Source organism: Colias philodice, chromosome 25, assembly GCF_061535455.1.
Source record: "Colias philodice isolate Cphi_HAF_F1 chromosome 25, ilColPhil1 Martin Lab GWU primary, whole genome shotgun sequence".
In the NCBI taxonomy this organism is placed as follows: Eukaryota; Metazoa; Arthropoda; class Insecta; order Lepidoptera; family Pieridae; genus Colias; species Colias philodice.
In genome coordinates this window covers 8,038,665-8,057,709 of record NC_143110.1, presented here as the reverse complement: position 1 = coordinate 8,057,709, position 19,045 = coordinate 8,038,665, and the positions used below count along the sequence as shown (strand labels likewise).

The 19,045-nt window shown below is 33.5% G+C and overlaps 2 protein-coding genes across 2 annotated transcripts in view; both read left to right on the top strand.

Moving 5' to 3' along the window:
• The window catches only part of LOC149477526 (kxDL motif-containing protein CG10681), a 128,138-nt gene that overhangs the window by 82,599 nt on the left and 26,494 nt on the right, over positions 1 to 19,045 (top strand). The window lies entirely within an intron of this gene.
• On the top strand, positions 4,556 to 11,348 carry LOC149477529 (tubulin beta-1 chain-like). Its single transcript, XM_089710675.1, has 2 exons — positions 4,556 to 4,715; positions 9,689 to 11,348. Exons 1-2 carry the CDS (start codon positions 4,659 to 4,661, stop codon positions 10,973 to 10,975), a joined length of 1,344 nt encoding a protein of 447 aa, XP_089566801.1. The 5' UTR covers positions 4,556 to 4,658; the 3' UTR covers positions 10,976 to 11,348.

Below are 19,045 nucleotides of genomic sequence, written 5' to 3'. Positions count from 1 at the left end.
TCGCACGCAAAAGAAACTTGATCAATTACAATTATCATATTAACTCTGAGAATATCAAAGAGGTGTATCATATAAAAGATTTGGGTATTGTTTTTGACAACAAATTAACTTTTGTGCCACACATAGATCAGGTTGCTACACGGGCGGCTAAAATGTTAGGATTTTTAATACGTAACGTGAAAGGTTTACATAATGTAAAGTCAAAGATATCATTATACAACAGCCTGGTGCGTAGTATATTGGAATATGGTTCTGTGGTTTGGAGACCTCACTACGCGTGCCATTCCTTACGATTGGAAAGGATACAGAGAAGATTTCTTTTGCACCTTGTTTATTCTAGCGGGAAATCAAAAAAACAGTTACCATCATATAAAAAGCAATTATCTCATTTCAAAATTACTTCTCTTGATAATCGGCGGGTACTTCTTGATTTACTATTTGCCTTAAAATTGTTCAATGGTAAAATCGATTGCCCCCAAGTGCTGCAAAAATTTAACTTAAAGGTCCCTTCCAGATATCCTCGTAAGGTTCTATTGCCGCTGTGTCCTCCTCAACGCAGAACCGTATCGGGTCGGAACTCACCCATTCCGAGAATTTGTAAAACTGTAAACGATTACAGCGAGTTTTTTGATGTATTCGTAGACTCCCCCAACAAGCTCCGCAAAACTTTCAATTCACTTTTTAAGGAATAGGATAGATTAAGTACATTATATATCATTGTTTTTTTTTGTTTATCGCTTATATTGTATACTTTTAAACTTAGTTTTCGCATGTTGTGTTTACCTGTAAGTGTTTTTTTACATTGACCTTATAATTGTGTATATGAATTTTGATATGTTATATGTAATGTAAACAAACGTTGGTAGACCAAAATAAATAAATAAAAATATTTTACTGTATACCCTTGAAATAGATACTATAATCGCGTGCATTAATAAGTTGTATGTAGGCTAAACTTGAATGTAAATTGTGGCCGAATCGTCAATCGCAGGGCAAGTACTTTGTAAGGAAAATCTTGAATTAAACAAATTTTGTAATTATATGTATGAATGAATCAATTAAAAAATTTCATATCAATTGTTGTATTGGTAAAGCGCATATTCTTTTCTATATAATATTATGTATTTTGTTAATGGCTTTTCAACTATTACTCTTTCTTACTACTAGATTTCCGATATAATATGTACTAGATTTCCGCCCGCGGCTCCGCCCGCATTTTCAAAGGAAAACCCGCATAGTTCCCGTTCCCGTGGGATTTCCGGGATAAAACCTATCCTATGTGTTAATCCAAGTTACCCTCTATATGTGTGCTAAATTTCATTGTAATCGGTTCAGTAGTTTTTACGTGAAAGAGTAACAAACATCCATACATCCATACAAACTTTCGCCTTTATAATAGAAGATTAAGATTATAAATGCGAAAGTTTGTGAGGATGGATGTGTGTGTGTATGTTTGTTTATCTTTCACGCAAATACTTCTGAACCGATTATAATGAAATTTAGCACACATATAGAGGGTAACTTGGATTAACACATAGGATAGGTTTTATCCCGGATATCCCACGGGAACGGGAGATACGCAGGTTTTTATTTGAAAACGCGGGCGATGCCGTGGGCAGAAAGCTATAAATAATAAGTTCAATACTGTCTCGACACATTGGCACCTAAATGTGTAAGCAATGAGATAAACCGTGAATAACAATTACAATGAATAATGTATTTATTACTATTTATAAATATTACAATTTACAAACAATCCCAGTGGTTGATAGCCTAGTTACTTGGAAAATGTTTGGTTTAATTTTTAGTGGGATACTTAAAGATACTTATAATGGTTTAAAAACTGATACGTCTTGAATTTTAATTAAAGATTGTAATTCAACATTTTATTTTTGGGCGGTTTTGTATTCGTAAATTACGTTGGGTAATTTTATATTTTTCCTCTCAAGTGAACTTAGTATTTACTATTTAATATTTACCTGTTTAATTTTTTTCTTCATTTTAATAAGATCCAAGAGGTACTAACTCATAATATTCTTTTATTTTTTAAAGTGAATCTTCTTTAGGCGCGTTGAGAGTTAAATTTCAAAGTCACGTCATGGCAATACCGTCACGTCATGGATTATGGCGACGATTTTGATATCTTTGAATCTTGCCAAAGAAGTTTCACTTCTGACACGTGTGCTCGGCACACACGCTCTTTAGCTTCATGTTTTCATGTTCTAAGAATAAAAGTGACAAACATAACATGGAAATACGTCCCACATTGACCTACTTACATAAGTTTTCCTTCTTTGCCATAATAATACACTTTATAATAATTATTCCTAATAATATAAGTATTCTTAGAACTTTCATTGGAAACAGCTGTAGCGTTTCTCTATAAATCTTCTTATTAATAATTCAGAAAGCTCAAGTTCAGTAAATCGATTATTGTAACGCACTATAAAGAAAAAAATACTAAATCTACACTAATGTAATAAAGAGGATGCATTTAATTCAATCGACCGCCTCCCTGGTACAGTGGTTGACGCGTGAGCGTAGAACCGAGGGGTCCTGGGTTCGATTCCCGGTTGAGACGAAGAAAAAAAATGTCTCGGTCTGGCAGGACACAGAATGCTGATCACCTACTTGTCCCTAAAGATAATCGATCAGTGAAACAGATGTATGCATAATGCATCTGCCCCTTACCCCACTATGGGGACACGGGACTTCACTTTTTTTTTTAATTCAATCACAAAAGCATTTATTAAATAATACACTCTTATAAATACTTAATATTTTTTTAATTACGATCAACCATAAATACTTGGTTGTGTTTATTTTTAAATTCAAATTCAAATTCAAATTATATTTATTTGCAAGAATGTAGTTACAAATTATAGATGTTTTTAATTACAATATTATGTGGCTAATACATTCTACCCATTGATTGGGTGTGCAAATATTGAAAAAGAAAGTTGATTAGTCTAATTATTTAAATGTACACACAATTCAATTTTCACAATTACGCGAACGCACTACGATTAACACGATTATATCACACACTTATCACACACAATTCAGTTTACACTACTTAAAAGTCATAAATTCTTCAATGTCATAAAATTGTTTCACCATCAACCAGTTCGTCAGTTTATTTTTGAAAAAGTTTACTGGTAGTTCCTTGAAATTGTCCGGTATTTTATTATATATTTTAATAGCCATAAATATTACACTGTTTTTAGCTTTGTTAATTCTACACGTTGGGAAATGTAATTTGTTTTGGTATCTTGTCAACATATGCGAATTTACATCTCCTTTCTTCTTAAAGTATTCCGGGTGATATTTTACAAATAAACATACTTCTCTTATGTACATGCAAGTTAAAGTAAGGATCCGTAATTTACTAAACAGAGGTCTACAACTGTCTCTTTGGTTCAAACCGCACAGAGCTCTGATACATTTTTTTTGTGAGACAAATACCTTCCGCACATCACAAGATTGTCCCCAAAGAATGATTCCATACGAAAGTACAGAGGAAACGTAGGCATGATAAGCATTTATTGCTGCATTCATAGAAACAGTATCTTTATTCTGTATCCAGGATCAAACCGGGCGGAGCTAGGGCGCGCGGCTAGTTTAACTTTTCCGAACGATTCTGCGTACTTACTGCAAAGGTTTAGAAGGACTTTTTTTAAACCCTTCTGCCGATTTGGCGCCATCATAATGTTTTGCGCCATCATAACCTTTTTTTAATTCCACTATTGGTCATTAATACTAGATTTTCAGATTTTCAAACTGAAATCGACTCACGTGACACGTCGCTTATTTTTTTTTTCAGATTATAAAATATGCTTGAGAATGATAAATCAGAACCGGTCGTAGTATTTTTTTTGTATTTAGAAATTGGATTAAATAATTAAATTAATGAAATTAGTGAAGTGAACTACTGAAGTATTTTAAAACTCTACATAGAGCTGTAGAACCTCAACCTCTTATTATAAAAAAGACAAAATTCAATTAATATACGGCTTAAGATATATATATTTATTATATTATTATTATTTAGTTACTTTAAAATTGACCCTACGAGTATTTTAACTGTAGCTATGCACAAATATTTCATGAATTTTCTTTACCTCACTCGAAGTAAAATATAAATGCTTATATTTAACCAAAATAGAATTCAGAATACTTTCTAGGAATGTACTATAACAGAAATTATTAACGCAACATGATGAGATTTTATTCTAGTTTTACATGCGTGACAAAAAACCATTGTTTATTAACAAGTTTTTAGGTCACCAAGCGTAAACGCTTCGCTTATTACAATAATTTGCGCCGGGTGTGTCTCATGAAAGCCAACGCTAAAAATATCGTCTGATCCATGCAAAAGAGGAACGAAAAATAAACGCAGCACCCCTCAAATGTTAAAAATAATAATGCAGTAATATGACCATTTATAGCGAACTCGAATGTTGCCATTTGGGAATGACGTGAAGTTGGCGCGGAACAAGATGGCGTCAGCGTTTAGCCAATCGCAGCGCTCGGTTCGGACGCTGCGCGGAGGCGACAGTAGCTTCATAACACCCCACCGCGCTTGCATTTTGATCAATCTCCGAGTAGTGTTGTGCGAATCGTGTAGTGTTTAAGTAATTTATATTTTTTAATTCAAAATGAGGGAAATCGTGCACATCCAGGCCGGTCAATGCGGTAACCAGATCGGAGCTAAAGTGAGTGAATATTTTGTTCATAACATTCAATAAAACATATAAAATTATAAGCGATAAAAACGCCGGCTAGCGGTATCTTTCTCGAAATATCTAACACATAGATATCCATTACATACATTACATAGTATAAAGATAAAACTTTTATTTTTTTGGGAAACTGCTTCCCTATTGCATGAACCGATTCAATTTTGACAGCTGAATATTAAAGTTTCACGAAACCGGTCTAATGTTTACGCACCCTTATTGGAGTTGCCACCCCCGTTTACCCGGGTTGCGTGTTTATTCGTACTAAGTATAATTCATTAAATTATTTGGTTTAATGTCCATCATAATATTATTTCAGTTCCATGTAATAACAAAATTATGAAATTAAATTAAATTTAGTGTAAATTTGAATAAGTTTTTAATTAAAATATGATACAGGAGAAACTGGATTTTTGTTATGTTTACCTTTTTTGGAAGTACATATTTCATTTCCACTTGTTTTGATAATAGGCAGTTTAGTATTACAATTAAGGTATTTTTAAGACAATTTAAGGTACTTGGCAGGATAAGAACCCCACATCCAATGGATTTACGTAATTACATAAGTTTATACTAAATCTTGAAGAGTTGTTAATATAGAGGTCAAAAAGGACTCTTACGTCATGCTAATTAAAACTCAAAACCAGTTTAAATGTAGGTAAAGGATGTCGAACCATAGATAATGAATGTTTACTTATGGATAACAAATAGGTTTTTAAATATTTAAGACTGGGTGGTAAGAGTTCACAGCTCCATTGCTCTTTTTAATTATGTTGACCATAAATAAAACGCTAAATCATACATAAACTTACCATATATCTTTTAAAATTTCTGTATTAGGTACTAGATAGTTCTTGGGTTCGATTCCCAAAGCTAACGAAAGTCTAACAACTGATTAAATAAATTCAGAATCGATTAAAGGAACAGATGTTCAATTATTATCAATATGTCTAACCTCATTACAGGGCACTGACTTTACTCATTGCTTAAACTTGTACGCTCTAATGCAAATTTCTTCATCTCATAATATCTTTCTGATTTATCTTACAGCATTACACTTATAAGATTCGTATTGGAATCTCAGTAACCTTAAATGTATTGGATATTCTTATTTTTACTATGCAAATTTTAATAAAACAGTTTACTGGTTAGATAATGAGAGAAAAACAATTGAAATTTAACTGTTTATCAAGATTCAATATTTATACATACAATATGTCTATTGTATTGAAGATTTTAGATTAATTTTGTAACAAACATCCCCCGAGACTCTTGGGCCAAGAGCGTCCAAAATCAACATTCCTCATTATATTTCCCTTGACAAACACCAATAAATGGATTAAAAATTGATCAAACAAAGTGGAAACGGTTGCTTAGTAACCAGTGATAGTATCTCAATTATTGCACCGTTAATTAATGTAAATAGACCATAATTACCAACTTTCCTCAAACTAGTGAAAATAGTAACGTGCCAACTATGTAGTCACGTAGTCAATGGCCTATCTCAAATCTATACCTTTGTTACTTTTGAGTCACAGTATTACAATATTTCCTATACTGTGCTTGAGTCTTGTGAATGCATTGCTGATACTGTATCTTATCTTGTACGAATATAGAATATGATATAATACACGTATTGTTGAGAGATTGAAGGACTATGTCGGGCGTGGTTAGACGTTCTTTTCATATTGTTGTTCTTGAATAATAGGGATAGGGCAATTGTAACTTTACGTCACGTTTAGGATAATTTAAATAACACTTAATTCTTGATTAAATGATCTTTCAATTTAAATTATTTGCTAGTATTTATTTGTTTAACAATACTTAGGCCCACACACATGGTATTAGCCCACCCAGACGATACAAAATCGAAAGCAGTGAGCACTTCTAACATACCTAATCCGATTATACAAACCTTCCTCTCTATTCTCTAACCAATGAGTTATAAGCCAAAATCTTATAATGCTCTTAAAACGTCAGCTCTCCTATTTATCTCGGTACATTATTCCAATACGGGGGCTGCAGCTTATCAAATGCATTCCAACACCGTGATTCAGTGATCCATTTAGATTATCTTTGAGATCAAACGCGTGTTCTGCTTCTGGTCCACATTCAATCAGTTAAAACATCCTAAGTACATATACTTTGGTTAGGTTGGTATACCTATACTGCAAGATTTATGTCGCAACGACAAATACCTAGATTTTTAACAGTCAAAGTATTGACAAGTTTTTTTATTGAATAGGTTCGGCCGTTCCTTAACTGATGTAACACTTGCCTATTTTTGGGAATAATATTATACTTAGGCAACACTGACGCAAAAGTTATCTTAAAAAAAGCAATATGTTGTAAAAAGTAATTATATGTTATCTTTTTCTGTTAATTTGTTGTTTTCATTCACGTTGATTGATGATTATAAAATAAAGGAAAATTTGTTTATTCTAATTAAACTTAAATATGCATACTTACCTATTGCATATTGGAATAACATAATATGGGATTCTAATTAGCATTACCAAGAAAAAAATATCACCCGATATTTCGGCCTGTTATCTTAACAACAGAATTTAATTAATTAGGTCATAGTTTACAATATTTTTTCTTATAATTTCTATTCAAGTCGATGAACTAAACTAATGAATTAAATTTATCCAAGTTTCTTATTAGAATGACATTTCGTAACTTAAAAAAAATACAAATTCACTACATATAATCTGTGGTAAAATATAAAAAAAAATGTGACAAAATACTCAGTACAAAAAAATACTGTAAATGAATCATTAGAGAGATGAGCAAACACGAGTAATATTCCTTTTATGTCACGTACAACTTACAAGCAAAGCTGTATCAACTATGTTGAAGTGTGACTAATTTGCCGTCTGTCCTTGAATTCTTGAAAATATTGAGGTTATTATTTACTTTTGAGGTTGCTCGTGATGTCATTATTATAGCAGTGACCAGTGTTAGATGTTATTCAATACTTGAAAATAATACTTTTTGTACGTTGCTCAAGTTTTAGTCTCTTCATAAAATTTTAGTATTGATGCGGGCGAAATATCTTTGAAATTGTAATACGGTATTGTACGTTGCTCAAGTTTTGGTCTCTTAAAAATTTTAGGATGGATGCGGACAAAATATCAGAAATAGTATAATACGGTAAATTAATTTATCTCCTTCATAATTCAAATGCAACTGTAAATCTGTCAGGTACCTAATAAAATTCAAAAATTGTAAAAGCTTCATTTACAATTTTATAAAATTAATTTAAACATTTCTAGACGAAATGTTCAGTGTTGCATTCAGTGTTGCAATTAACAAAAATTCAAATTTAAAAAAGTCAATATAAAAAATAATTCATTTAAAAATTTAAATAAAACACTGAATACTAAAACAAGTTTAAGCAGACGGTAAAAATCAGAGATACACAATTTCACTACATGATTATGTACCGAAACAATAGTTCCAACATTTTATACTCTGCTGGTCACACGTGTTCTAGTTTTAGTTTTATGTTTTAGCATTTTATCTTATCATAATGCAGAAGTGAAGATTACTGCCGGCCAATGAACCCACGGTCGATGCCCGGTAGTTTATAAATAGCTGTTCCCACTTCACTGTACTCATGCTGTACTAAGTGAAAAAGCTGGCTAAAGCATAGACAATTTTACTATGGATAGACGATGTAATAAAGTAATTTTGAAACTATTGTACGAAGTCATGCTGGAGGCTGGAGCAGAGTAATTTCAAACATGATAGGTACATATTCCATGTTATCATCGCAATTCAAAATATTATTCCTATTATTTCTGTTATCAGTACTTTTAACGTTTGCGTAAAATAAAATATTATTTTCACACTTGAAAAGTACAAAATACACCTTACTTAATTATAGTTGCAAATGAATGCTTAGAAGCTCCTCGTGACAGGCCTCGTATCTGCTATTTGCAGACAATACTATTTAAACATTCACAATATACATTGTATGAGCCGAACCCTGATTTCCCTTACAACTAGCACATTGTTCCGTTCGTTCACACGACATTTCCAACTTTCATCGCATCTACCTTCTCTTATCTAGTTACTCTTAAGAAAGTAATATAACTACGCCTTTCACTTTTATTAAAAACCATTATTCTGTCATACAACGAACGCCTGGCGTGATTCGATCATAATTAACTTGTTGATTGCTGCTCAAGATTTATCATCTTCGATTCTGTAGAACCCTGAGCTGTAACCTCCGTATTAGTCATTTTCTCATATACGGTATCAGTCGATGTTGTTTGCCTCACACGCCTACAGCCAAAGATGACATCATGCCAATCGCCTTACTGAATATTAATGCGATCAGTCGCTAGGCACTTAAGCGCTTCCATCTTGCATGAAACTTTATTCTGAATTGAGAAAACAAGTCATATTCATAATATTACACAAGCAAATTACAGACCATATGGTTAAGGTATTCAGGCCAGTTACGGAGAATCGAAAAGTGACATTCGAATGGTAATAAGTTTGCTTAAACGACTGGTACAATACGTTCTCTACATATAAGGTGAGATAACTGAATACGGCCGAGTCGTGGGCGTAGCCGGTCGCCAAGGCAACGCTGTGTACCACGATAAGTGACAACGTCTTGCGTAACCCATTGTACTCTCCGACTATAGTTATTAAAGACGTATTATGCATCCTGTCGGCCATTTACGAGATGGTTCATTGAGCTTTATTGTTCTCGACAATCCCAGTCGTTAAAGCTAGACATGGAAAATAAACCGATGCAAATACGAAACATATAATTAAACTAACAATTTCAATGCTACAATCGTATCGGTAACCGGTTCGAAAGTGGCTCGCTGCATTTACAATCTAAGTGCTTTCGTATACGCTTTTATTCGAAAGCACCGACCGACATAAATAAATATTTTATAGACTAACGGAATACCTTTCTTTCGCAGTTCTGGGAGATCATTTCCGACGAGCACGGCATCGACCCCACCGGCGCTTACCACGGCGACTCAGATTTACAGTTAGAACGCATCAACGTATACTACAATGAAGCTTCCGGTGGCAAATATGTACCCCGCGCTATCCTCGTCGACCTCGAGCCTGGCACCATGGACTCTGTCCGCTCTGGACCTTTCGGACAAATCTTCCGCCCTGACAACTTCGTTTTTGGACAATCTGGAGCCGGTAACAACTGGGCCAAAGGACACTACACAGAAGGCGCTGAATTAGTCGACTCAGTCCTCGATGTAGTCCGCAAAGAATCAGAATCATGCGATTGCCTCCAGGGATTCCAGCTCACACACTCCCTTGGTGGTGGTACCGGCTCCGGTATGGGAACACTCCTTATCTCCAAAATTCGTGAAGAATACCCCGATAGGATCATGAACACATACTCAGTTGTCCCCTCGCCCAAAGTATCAGACACGGTCGTAGAACCCTACAACGCAACACTCTCGGTACATCAACTAGTAGAAAACACAGACGAAACTTACTGCATTGACAACGAGGCTCTATACGACATCTGCTTCCGCACGCTCAAACTGTCCACACCCACCTATGGTGATCTCAACCATTTAGTATCCCTTACAATGTCTGGTGTCACCACTTGCCTTAGGTTCCCTGGTCAGCTCAACGCCGATCTCCGTAAATTAGCTGTAAACATGGTGCCCTTCCCCCGTCTCCACTTCTTCATGCCCGGATTTGCCCCTCTCACATCCCGTGGAAGCAGACAATACCGCGCCCTCACCGTGCCCGAACTCACCCAGCAGATGTTCGACGCCAAGAACATGATGGCCGCGTGCGACCCGCGCCACGGCCGCTACCTCACGGTGGCCGCCATCTTCCGTGGCCGCATGTCCATGAAGGAAGTGGACGAGCAGATGCTCAACATCCAGAACAAGAACTCGTCGTACTTCGTCGAATGGATCCCCAACAACGTGAAGACCGCCGTGTGCGACATCCCGCCCCGTGGTCTCAAGATGGCCGCCACCTTCATCGGAAACTCCACCGCCATCCAAGAGCTGTTCAAGCGCATCTCGGAGCAATTCACGGCTATGTTCAGGCGCAAGGCTTTCTTGCATTGGTACACCGGCGAGGGCATGGACGAGATGGAGTTCACCGAGGCGGAGAGCAACATGAACGATCTGGTCTCGGAGTACCAGCAGTACCAGGAGGCCACCGCCGACGAGGACGCGGAATTCGACGAAGAACAAGAGCAGGAGGTTGAAGACCACTAGGCGGTTGCGTTGCAACTTAGTTACTAAATTAATTGCCATTATCGTCTCGTTACTCTCGTAACATTAATGATTCCTAGTATCTGAAAAGGCCCGCTTTCTAACTTTTAACAGAACGCATGAGTTAACAAATCCCCGTTTTGACATGAAAGCATTTGTATTATTTAATACATTCCTTGTGATTCCAACCCTCGATGAGGTCTAGATCTGTAAATGCGAAGGCTGATAAAATTGTAGTCCCCCTTTATTTATTGTAAAGTTTGGACGTAGCCCGCAGCCAAACGGAAATGTTTATCGGCTTCTAATACAGAAGTTTTGATTATAATTGTGTTGAACAATAATTTAATGTATATAATAAAGATTTTTATTTATTAAACATTTTTATTTCATTCCACGACAAAGATATATCCTTTTAGTTCATAATAACATTAAAAAGGCGCGTATGTAACTTGAACCCGGAAGGAAAATTAGCGCCATTTTCAATGTCATAATAGATAAATGTTGCTAGTAACAACACTTTTAAAATAGGCATATTATGTAAACATATTTAAAAAAAAATTATATTTCATCCTTTGATTAATTTATCCAAATCTTAAATGAAAAATAGGGAACACAATATATACATTAATAGTGTTACAACAATATTTTCTCATATTTTTTTAGATTTCTTGATGACCTTATTACCTATTGACTGCAGTCTGCGAGTAATCAAATTAAGTGATTACAAACACAATGTCAATCCATTGAAAAAACATTGACCTTAGCTTCCAGTTCCTGTAAAGACGATTAATTAAATAGAATTCAGACTTTATACATATAGTTGAAATGACATTGCCATAATAATTTATTGGTTACAAAGTTGAAATTCTCAATACGATATGACATCACTAAAAGCTATAAATAGAAGTGCACTAACACCGTCCAATTAACGCAGACCTCTTTATTTCCCGTTATTTCGTTTTAATGGGCAGATATCACGAATAACACTGGAGGTGAGATGGGTCAACATAAACTGGTCGCGATAAGATGATGTCACATATAACGCTTATGTCATACAACAAACAAGTTTATAATAATTATTATATGTGTATTAGTTTTAGTTCACGCATGAAAACCTGTCGATTGTCGAATGAGGTCATGTGGTATTTGGTAATGAAAATAATTATTGTTTCCGTCTCTGTTGACAAAAAGAAGCGACAAAATAAAATAATATGTAATACTAGCTTTCCGCCCGCGGCTTCGCCCGCGTTTTCAAAGAAAAACCCGTTCCCGTAGGATTTCCGGGATAAAACCTATCCTATGTCCTTTCTCGGGTATCAAAATATCTCCATACCAAATTTCATGCAAATTGGTTCAGTAGTTTAGGCGTGATTGAGTAACAGACAGACAGACAGACAGAGTTACTTTCGCATTTATAATATTAGTATGGATGTATGGGTGTACATAGCTGAAATTTATAACATACAGTTTGCAATTGATGAAAGGAAATGACTAAAATTATCTACTGAATGGATTTTGTTCAAAAGGTATTTTGCTAGTACGAAGTACCTACTTAAGTTATATGTGATGTTTTCAGTTTCACAGATAACGAAATAGTTGCTACGTGACTACTTATTCCTACCTACATAACCTATAAGTCCTATAACGTTGTAAAACCTTACATATTTTGGTTGTACATTTTGTCGTAAAATGGGCCTATTTACAGGCTGAAACAAAGGATAAAAGCAATGGGCTTAGTACCTATGTACCTTCTAACTGTATGCACACTACAGAGGATTATTAATTTTGTTCATTTCTTTATATATTTCAAAGTAACTTCGTAGATAATTGTTGAAATCGGATATTTAATAAAAATAAGGAAAATTGTAGTAATTACGTATATTATAAGTATATTGGGTAAATGAGTTTTAGGTCGGTAACCCGTTTTCGATGGCTTAAAATTTGCATTGCATGTTTCTGTGTGATAATAATTATCAACTGGATAATGAAGTTCATTGATAAGATATATGTAATATTTCTGCAGTTGTGTCATTCTTAAAATAATGAATTTGTTTTATCAATATTTATTATTGACTATTGCACGCCTCATAAGCGAAGCGTTGAGGTGGGTACTACTGTCGCTTCGCGCAAAACATCTGATTTTTCAAACTTAAAATGTCTTTATGTATCATACATTGCACTTGTAAGATAATACATACACACACATATTAAGAAAAAACACTATTTTTAACGTTCATGATATTTTTGATGTCATTTTTGTTATTTAAACTAGTTAAAAAACAGTTTAAAAAAGTTCTGTCTTGGACGTCCGTGTGTCTGTATGTGCGGATCCTTTTTCTTGTTAACACGATAGCGACCGAAATACTTTACTAATCGAGTCTTTTTTTTTCTCTTACGCTTGAGTATGCTCAGGAATAGAACCCTTTCATTTTTCAGGGTCTGATTCGATGTGGTTTAATTGTTATTAAATAAACAAAAATAATAATTAAAAATATTTATTAAAAAAAAATTATGAGGCGTGCACTTTTGGATTTTCCAAATTATTTTATCAATGCAGGTATTGTGAGCGGATGGGAGACACGGCGATAGGTAGATAGATATAATTTGTATCATTGAGATAATATTAATATGGAGATGACACCGCCTACATCACTTATGTTCCACTCAACATACGTCATGTGACGTATGTTGAGCGGTATTTTTTAATGGTTTTAAAGTGAAACGCATCAAACATGCCTTCGTGTGTGTTACGATATTGCACAAATAATACAAATAAGTAATACGGAAAAGTGCAAAGGAATAACTTTCATCGTTAAGTACCTAACTAGATAATAATTTTTAAAACTTAGTTAGAGCAAAAAAATGGCGCACAGATTTTGTTCGTGGTGTCTACTCCATACGTAGTAATATTATCTCAATGATTTGTATACGTAGTATATTATTATTAGTCTGTGATATAATACATATAATTATTAAAATGAAAATTTAACAATTACTTAATAAATAAGATTTTTGGGACCTTTCACAAAAAATTACTGATTCAAAAAAATACTACACAAATTTTATTTTTCCCTAATCCCTAATTCTTAATCCTTCTAAGGAAAGTTCGAAAATATGAGCTGAGTATTGTAAGGGCCCAACCCGAGAGGAAGAGAATTAAAATAAAAGTTTATAAACTGAATCTGTGTTTTATTATTCCCTTCAAAAAATTTGATTAAAATCATACTTGATTTCAATAAAGTTATTTAGCAAATTCTAGCAAATACGGATACAAGTTTTACAAATACTAAGATTAAAAATAATTCCGATAACTTTGAAATCAGAATAAAAAAATATATTTTTAAAACATTTGAGATGCTTGAATCGATTTTAAATTCTCAATCCCATAAAACTATGTGAACTTTTCATTTTCACAGACTATACAAAACTCGATTATAAAACCTTGCTGTTCACAAAGATTCTGTTGTACAAGTGATTGATGTTTTGAGAAAGTTCACTTAGTCATCGATTTGCGAAACTGTGTTTATTATAATTTGTAACATACTGAGCGATACGAGCACTAGAGTTGACTGTTGAGTCAGCGATACTTTCTGAATGCACGGAGTACATTGCTTGCTTGGCGTAATGAACATAAACATTCTAAATAAATCACTACATAGTATAAATCAAAGTCACTTTCTCTGTCCCTATGTATGTATGCTAAAATCTTTAAAACTACGCAACGGATTATAATGCGGTTTTTTAATAGATAGTGATTCAAGAGGAAGGTTTTAGTATATATAATTTATTATGTTTTAGACAAAGCGAAGCCGCGGGAGGAAAGCTAGTAAATAATAAATATAGTGAACAACATGCACATATATGGTTGGAATTCCATATAAATACTACTTATTTGATTACTTAGAACTTAACTACTTACCTACGTTAGAATAAAAATATTATCCTACTTACTTATAAACGTTATTTGTACATAGGTATTGTATGATAACTATCGTATATAACATAAATAATAAGTCAGAACCTTAACATACATTTGTTAAAAATCAATATGTAAGTACTTACTATATTATAATAATTCATAAAAAACACTGGAATTATTCTATTTTACCCTGTTGAAGTGAGCGAAGTTTCGAATAACATGAATAAAAAACTGGTTTTAAATTCCATCATGAATTAAATAGGCCACGTTTAATCACACGACAATATATTATTTCTTTTTAGAATATAACTCTATTGCATTCCTTATAATAAAAGCAAGGGCCTAGAAAACCCTTTATATTTTTTACATGGGGTAATATGTGTAATATAAGAAACTGTTGAGCTACCTACCTGACGTGTGACTCGACCTTAGGACGTTTTACCTAGTTATTTATAATATCTTCTAAAACAAATAGACAATTTTTATTGAATTAAATTGTTATTGAACATCAAGTTTTCATATTTCATTACAAATTTATTAGAATGACTAACCGAAATAAGTGCATACATTTGGCGTCAATGTTATAATTCTAAAAAAAATAATAACGATTCACTGTCGAAAAATAAGCGACATTTATTACAACAATAACGGCATAATTTAAAAAAAAATTGAACGGTCAATGTAAAGCGCGCGAATCGTTCGCGCCGCCAGACAGGAAAATACAACATGGCGTCAAAAGAAGCGGTGAAATCGAACATATGGTCGCGTCTCGAACGCGAGATAGCCTTATAAGTAACTGATTTTTTAATTTTGCAACTCCCGTTACGATTGCAGCGAAATTTGGGATGGAGCCATGCCTTCTGAATATGTTTATATGCTTTCAACTTGCCGTAAAAGCAGAGATGTAGCCTGGTTTGCGTCTGAAGCTCTTTATGGCAACTTAAAATAAATGGATGCCCACTCGCCTTAGGTATAAACAGTTGGAAGAAAAGTTTTTTGTATGATATTATAAATGATGAATATAAAACCTGTCACACATAAGTTAATCTCCTCTCAGACAGATTTACTCGTACTCGGTACCTATGGAATTAATGTACCTAGATTACCTATTGTAACAACCATTTTTAAACATTGAGATAATATTAATATGGAGACGACACCGCCTACATCACTTATGTTCCACTCAACATACGTCATGTGACGTATGTTGAGCGGTATTTTTTAATGGTTTTAAAGTGAAACGCATCAAACATGCCTTCGTGTGTGTTACGATATTGCACAAATAATACAAATAATACGGAAAAGTGCAAAGGAATAACTTTCATCGTTAAGTAACTACCTAACTAGATAATAATTTTTAAAACTTAGTTAGAGCAAAAAAATGGCGCACAGATTTTGTTCGTGGTGTCTCCTCCAATGTTTTTAAACCTATTTATTCTATTCTATTTTACGTAACAAAAAATGCTATCCATGACTCCCAAGTTTCAATTCAGCCTTATAATAGGTAGGCATGGACGTATAAAAAAAGACGGACGCCATATTACGAACAAACAACGTGAAGCCACCATAGTAAGCTAGCGATCGTGTAAAGACAATAAACACGCACACACTCTCACCATAGTAAGCTAGTCGGCCGCCATTACGTCGTGGACTACCGACTGATTAACTGCGTCACTGTTTCACAAAAAATATTTAAAATGCCGTCTTGCGTGGTTAAATGGTGTCGCAACAGTACAATTTTAAATAACAAAACACAAGGGATTACATTCCACAGGGAAGCAAGTTATTTCTTTTATGTTTTAATGACAAAATTATTACGGCAAAATTTATAGAAAAAAATACAGCCGCCATTGTCAACAGGACAGCTGTTGCCATGGCAACATGGCACACACACATGGATGTTTCGCCGCCATTACTAGGCTTCACTCAATGTTTAGGCGATATACCGTCCGTCTTTTTTTATACGTCCATGTAGGTAGGCATATTTTTTCAGGTAGGTATTTTATGATAAGTTTGGGGAGAATAGTTTAGCTAATTCACCTTTATTGTGGAACTTAGGTTGGTATATATTAATTATTATGTGTAATAATTATTACTACTTAACTACCATTATCAAATAAAAATATGATCGATTAATACTTTTCAATAATCGTCTAGTCCTTGGCACGGTCATAGAAATTAAGCTAATACCTACGTATTATTCATTATGTTGATTACCTAGGTATAAGTTAAAGTACTTTGTAATTTTATCCAAATCCAATTACATGCTTAATCTATTACTACTAGGTTCCACCCGGGGTTTTCACCGGGGACGCGGACGTAGGTATAGGTCGCAAAACGTCTATCCGAAAGTAGGTACCTACTACCCTTTACTACCTATCTTCTATACTGCTATTGCTAATCTACCAAAATATATCTGTCTGTTAGTATAAAAATTACAATATGTTAACTGTAAATTATTAAATCATTCAGGTAAACCTACATACATAAATGCATGTTTATACAGATTAATAAGGCAAACATAAGCATAAAAATGATTTGTAGGTAGGTATTCGTAATTTCAATATAGTAATCTGTTATATTTTCTAATGATAACACAAGATGGTGTGGTTTTGAGAATAACAAATGAATTTATTATCTATAAACAAAATACCTATCCTAAAAAAATATTTACCTATCATGTCGTAAACAACAATATTTTACTCATTAAAAAGGTAGTATGTCATTGATATAATAGTCTTTGCGTGCTACAAAGCTAGTAATGTAATGAAATTATTCTATCATCATTTCAAATTTCAATATATTAAATAAAAGTGTATGCATAAAAGTAATTTATAAATTACAAATACGTGTTCGCGAACCCCACCCAATTTTGCACAAATCTAAACATGGCGGACGCCGGCCGGTGTCGTGTGCCAACATAAGAAAATCAATAACGCAGCTGTATTGAAAAAGATGAAATAGTATTTTAAAGTAAAACAAACCACCGTAAATTAATGTAATTTTAACAATCTTTTATTAAATTCACCCAATTATTAAGACAATTTAATACAACTATTCAAGATTCAGAAATAAGTAGTTAAATGACTTTTTTCCGGTAGGTTGGCAGCACTGGTATGAGCAACGCAAGCGGAAGTCTCCGATCCGATGGTGTTGTACAGTTTTAGTTATCGATATCGATTGTTAATAAATAAATTAAAACTGTTGTTTAAAAAATGTTGTGTGGTTTTATGAAACCACGGTAAAAGTGAAACTTAGGCACAAAATTACCGTATTTGTACGATAATTATCGTACGGTTCGACCGTCATGCGACATGCGCTACACAGACCAAAAAGTTTGAGACGATGTAATAAAAGTTTTACTTTAAAAAAATATGCATATGCATAACATTTCGATGCAAGAAGTATTAAGATAGCATACCTACTTGTAATTGAAACAATGCACTCTTACAGGTACGGTAGAATAACTGGTATATTTCTGATTCCAATTCCTATATTCAACATTTATGTGTAAATAACTCAGCCTTTATATAAAAACATATACTTATAAATGTATTTTTTTTACTACAAGTTACTTTCCTTTTGGAAAAATATTGAGGATGTGAGATAACTAAATTTTAACTACAGTAAACTGTACTATTCACGTGTGACTAAGCTTGCATATTTTTGAATGATTAAATAAATCAGTGCATAATATGTTTTCCTTGTGTATGATCACGTCAATTCGTTTACAGTTTGATTCATTAAATCCACACATTTATCCGTACCCAATAATAATATTATTAAGTATTATGCCTTAATAATTAAAACAATTTACCTATTCGGACATGAACTGTACTGAAAAATAGATAAGAAGTTCTTGATTTAAAAATGTGATAAATTACAATAATTAACTTATATTTCTACCAAAAATTTCTAAATAATTAACTTGTATGGAATATTCATTACTTTATCATTATTCTAAATATCAGATTTATATAAATAACAAAAAAAAAATACTTCGATACATACTCATAATATTACATTATTACCGCGAATATTCAAACCAAGTCCAGTGTCCTATTTAAAAATTATTATGTTTGAACATTAGATTTATTTCGTTTTCATATACACATTTAAAGAATTGCCTAAATTTATTTTATAACTTTGCCTAT

Bases quoted from the DNA above. Each gene is read 5' to 3' on its own strand.
- LOC149477529 (XM_089710675.1), top strand. From the start codon at position 4,659: ATGAGGGAAATCGTGCACATCCAGGCCGGTCAATGCGGTAACCAGATC. The intron at 4,716-9,688 runs GTGAGTGAATAT...TTTCTTTCGCAG, and splicing joins GTAACCAGATCGGAGCTAAA to TTCTGGGAGATCATTTCCGA.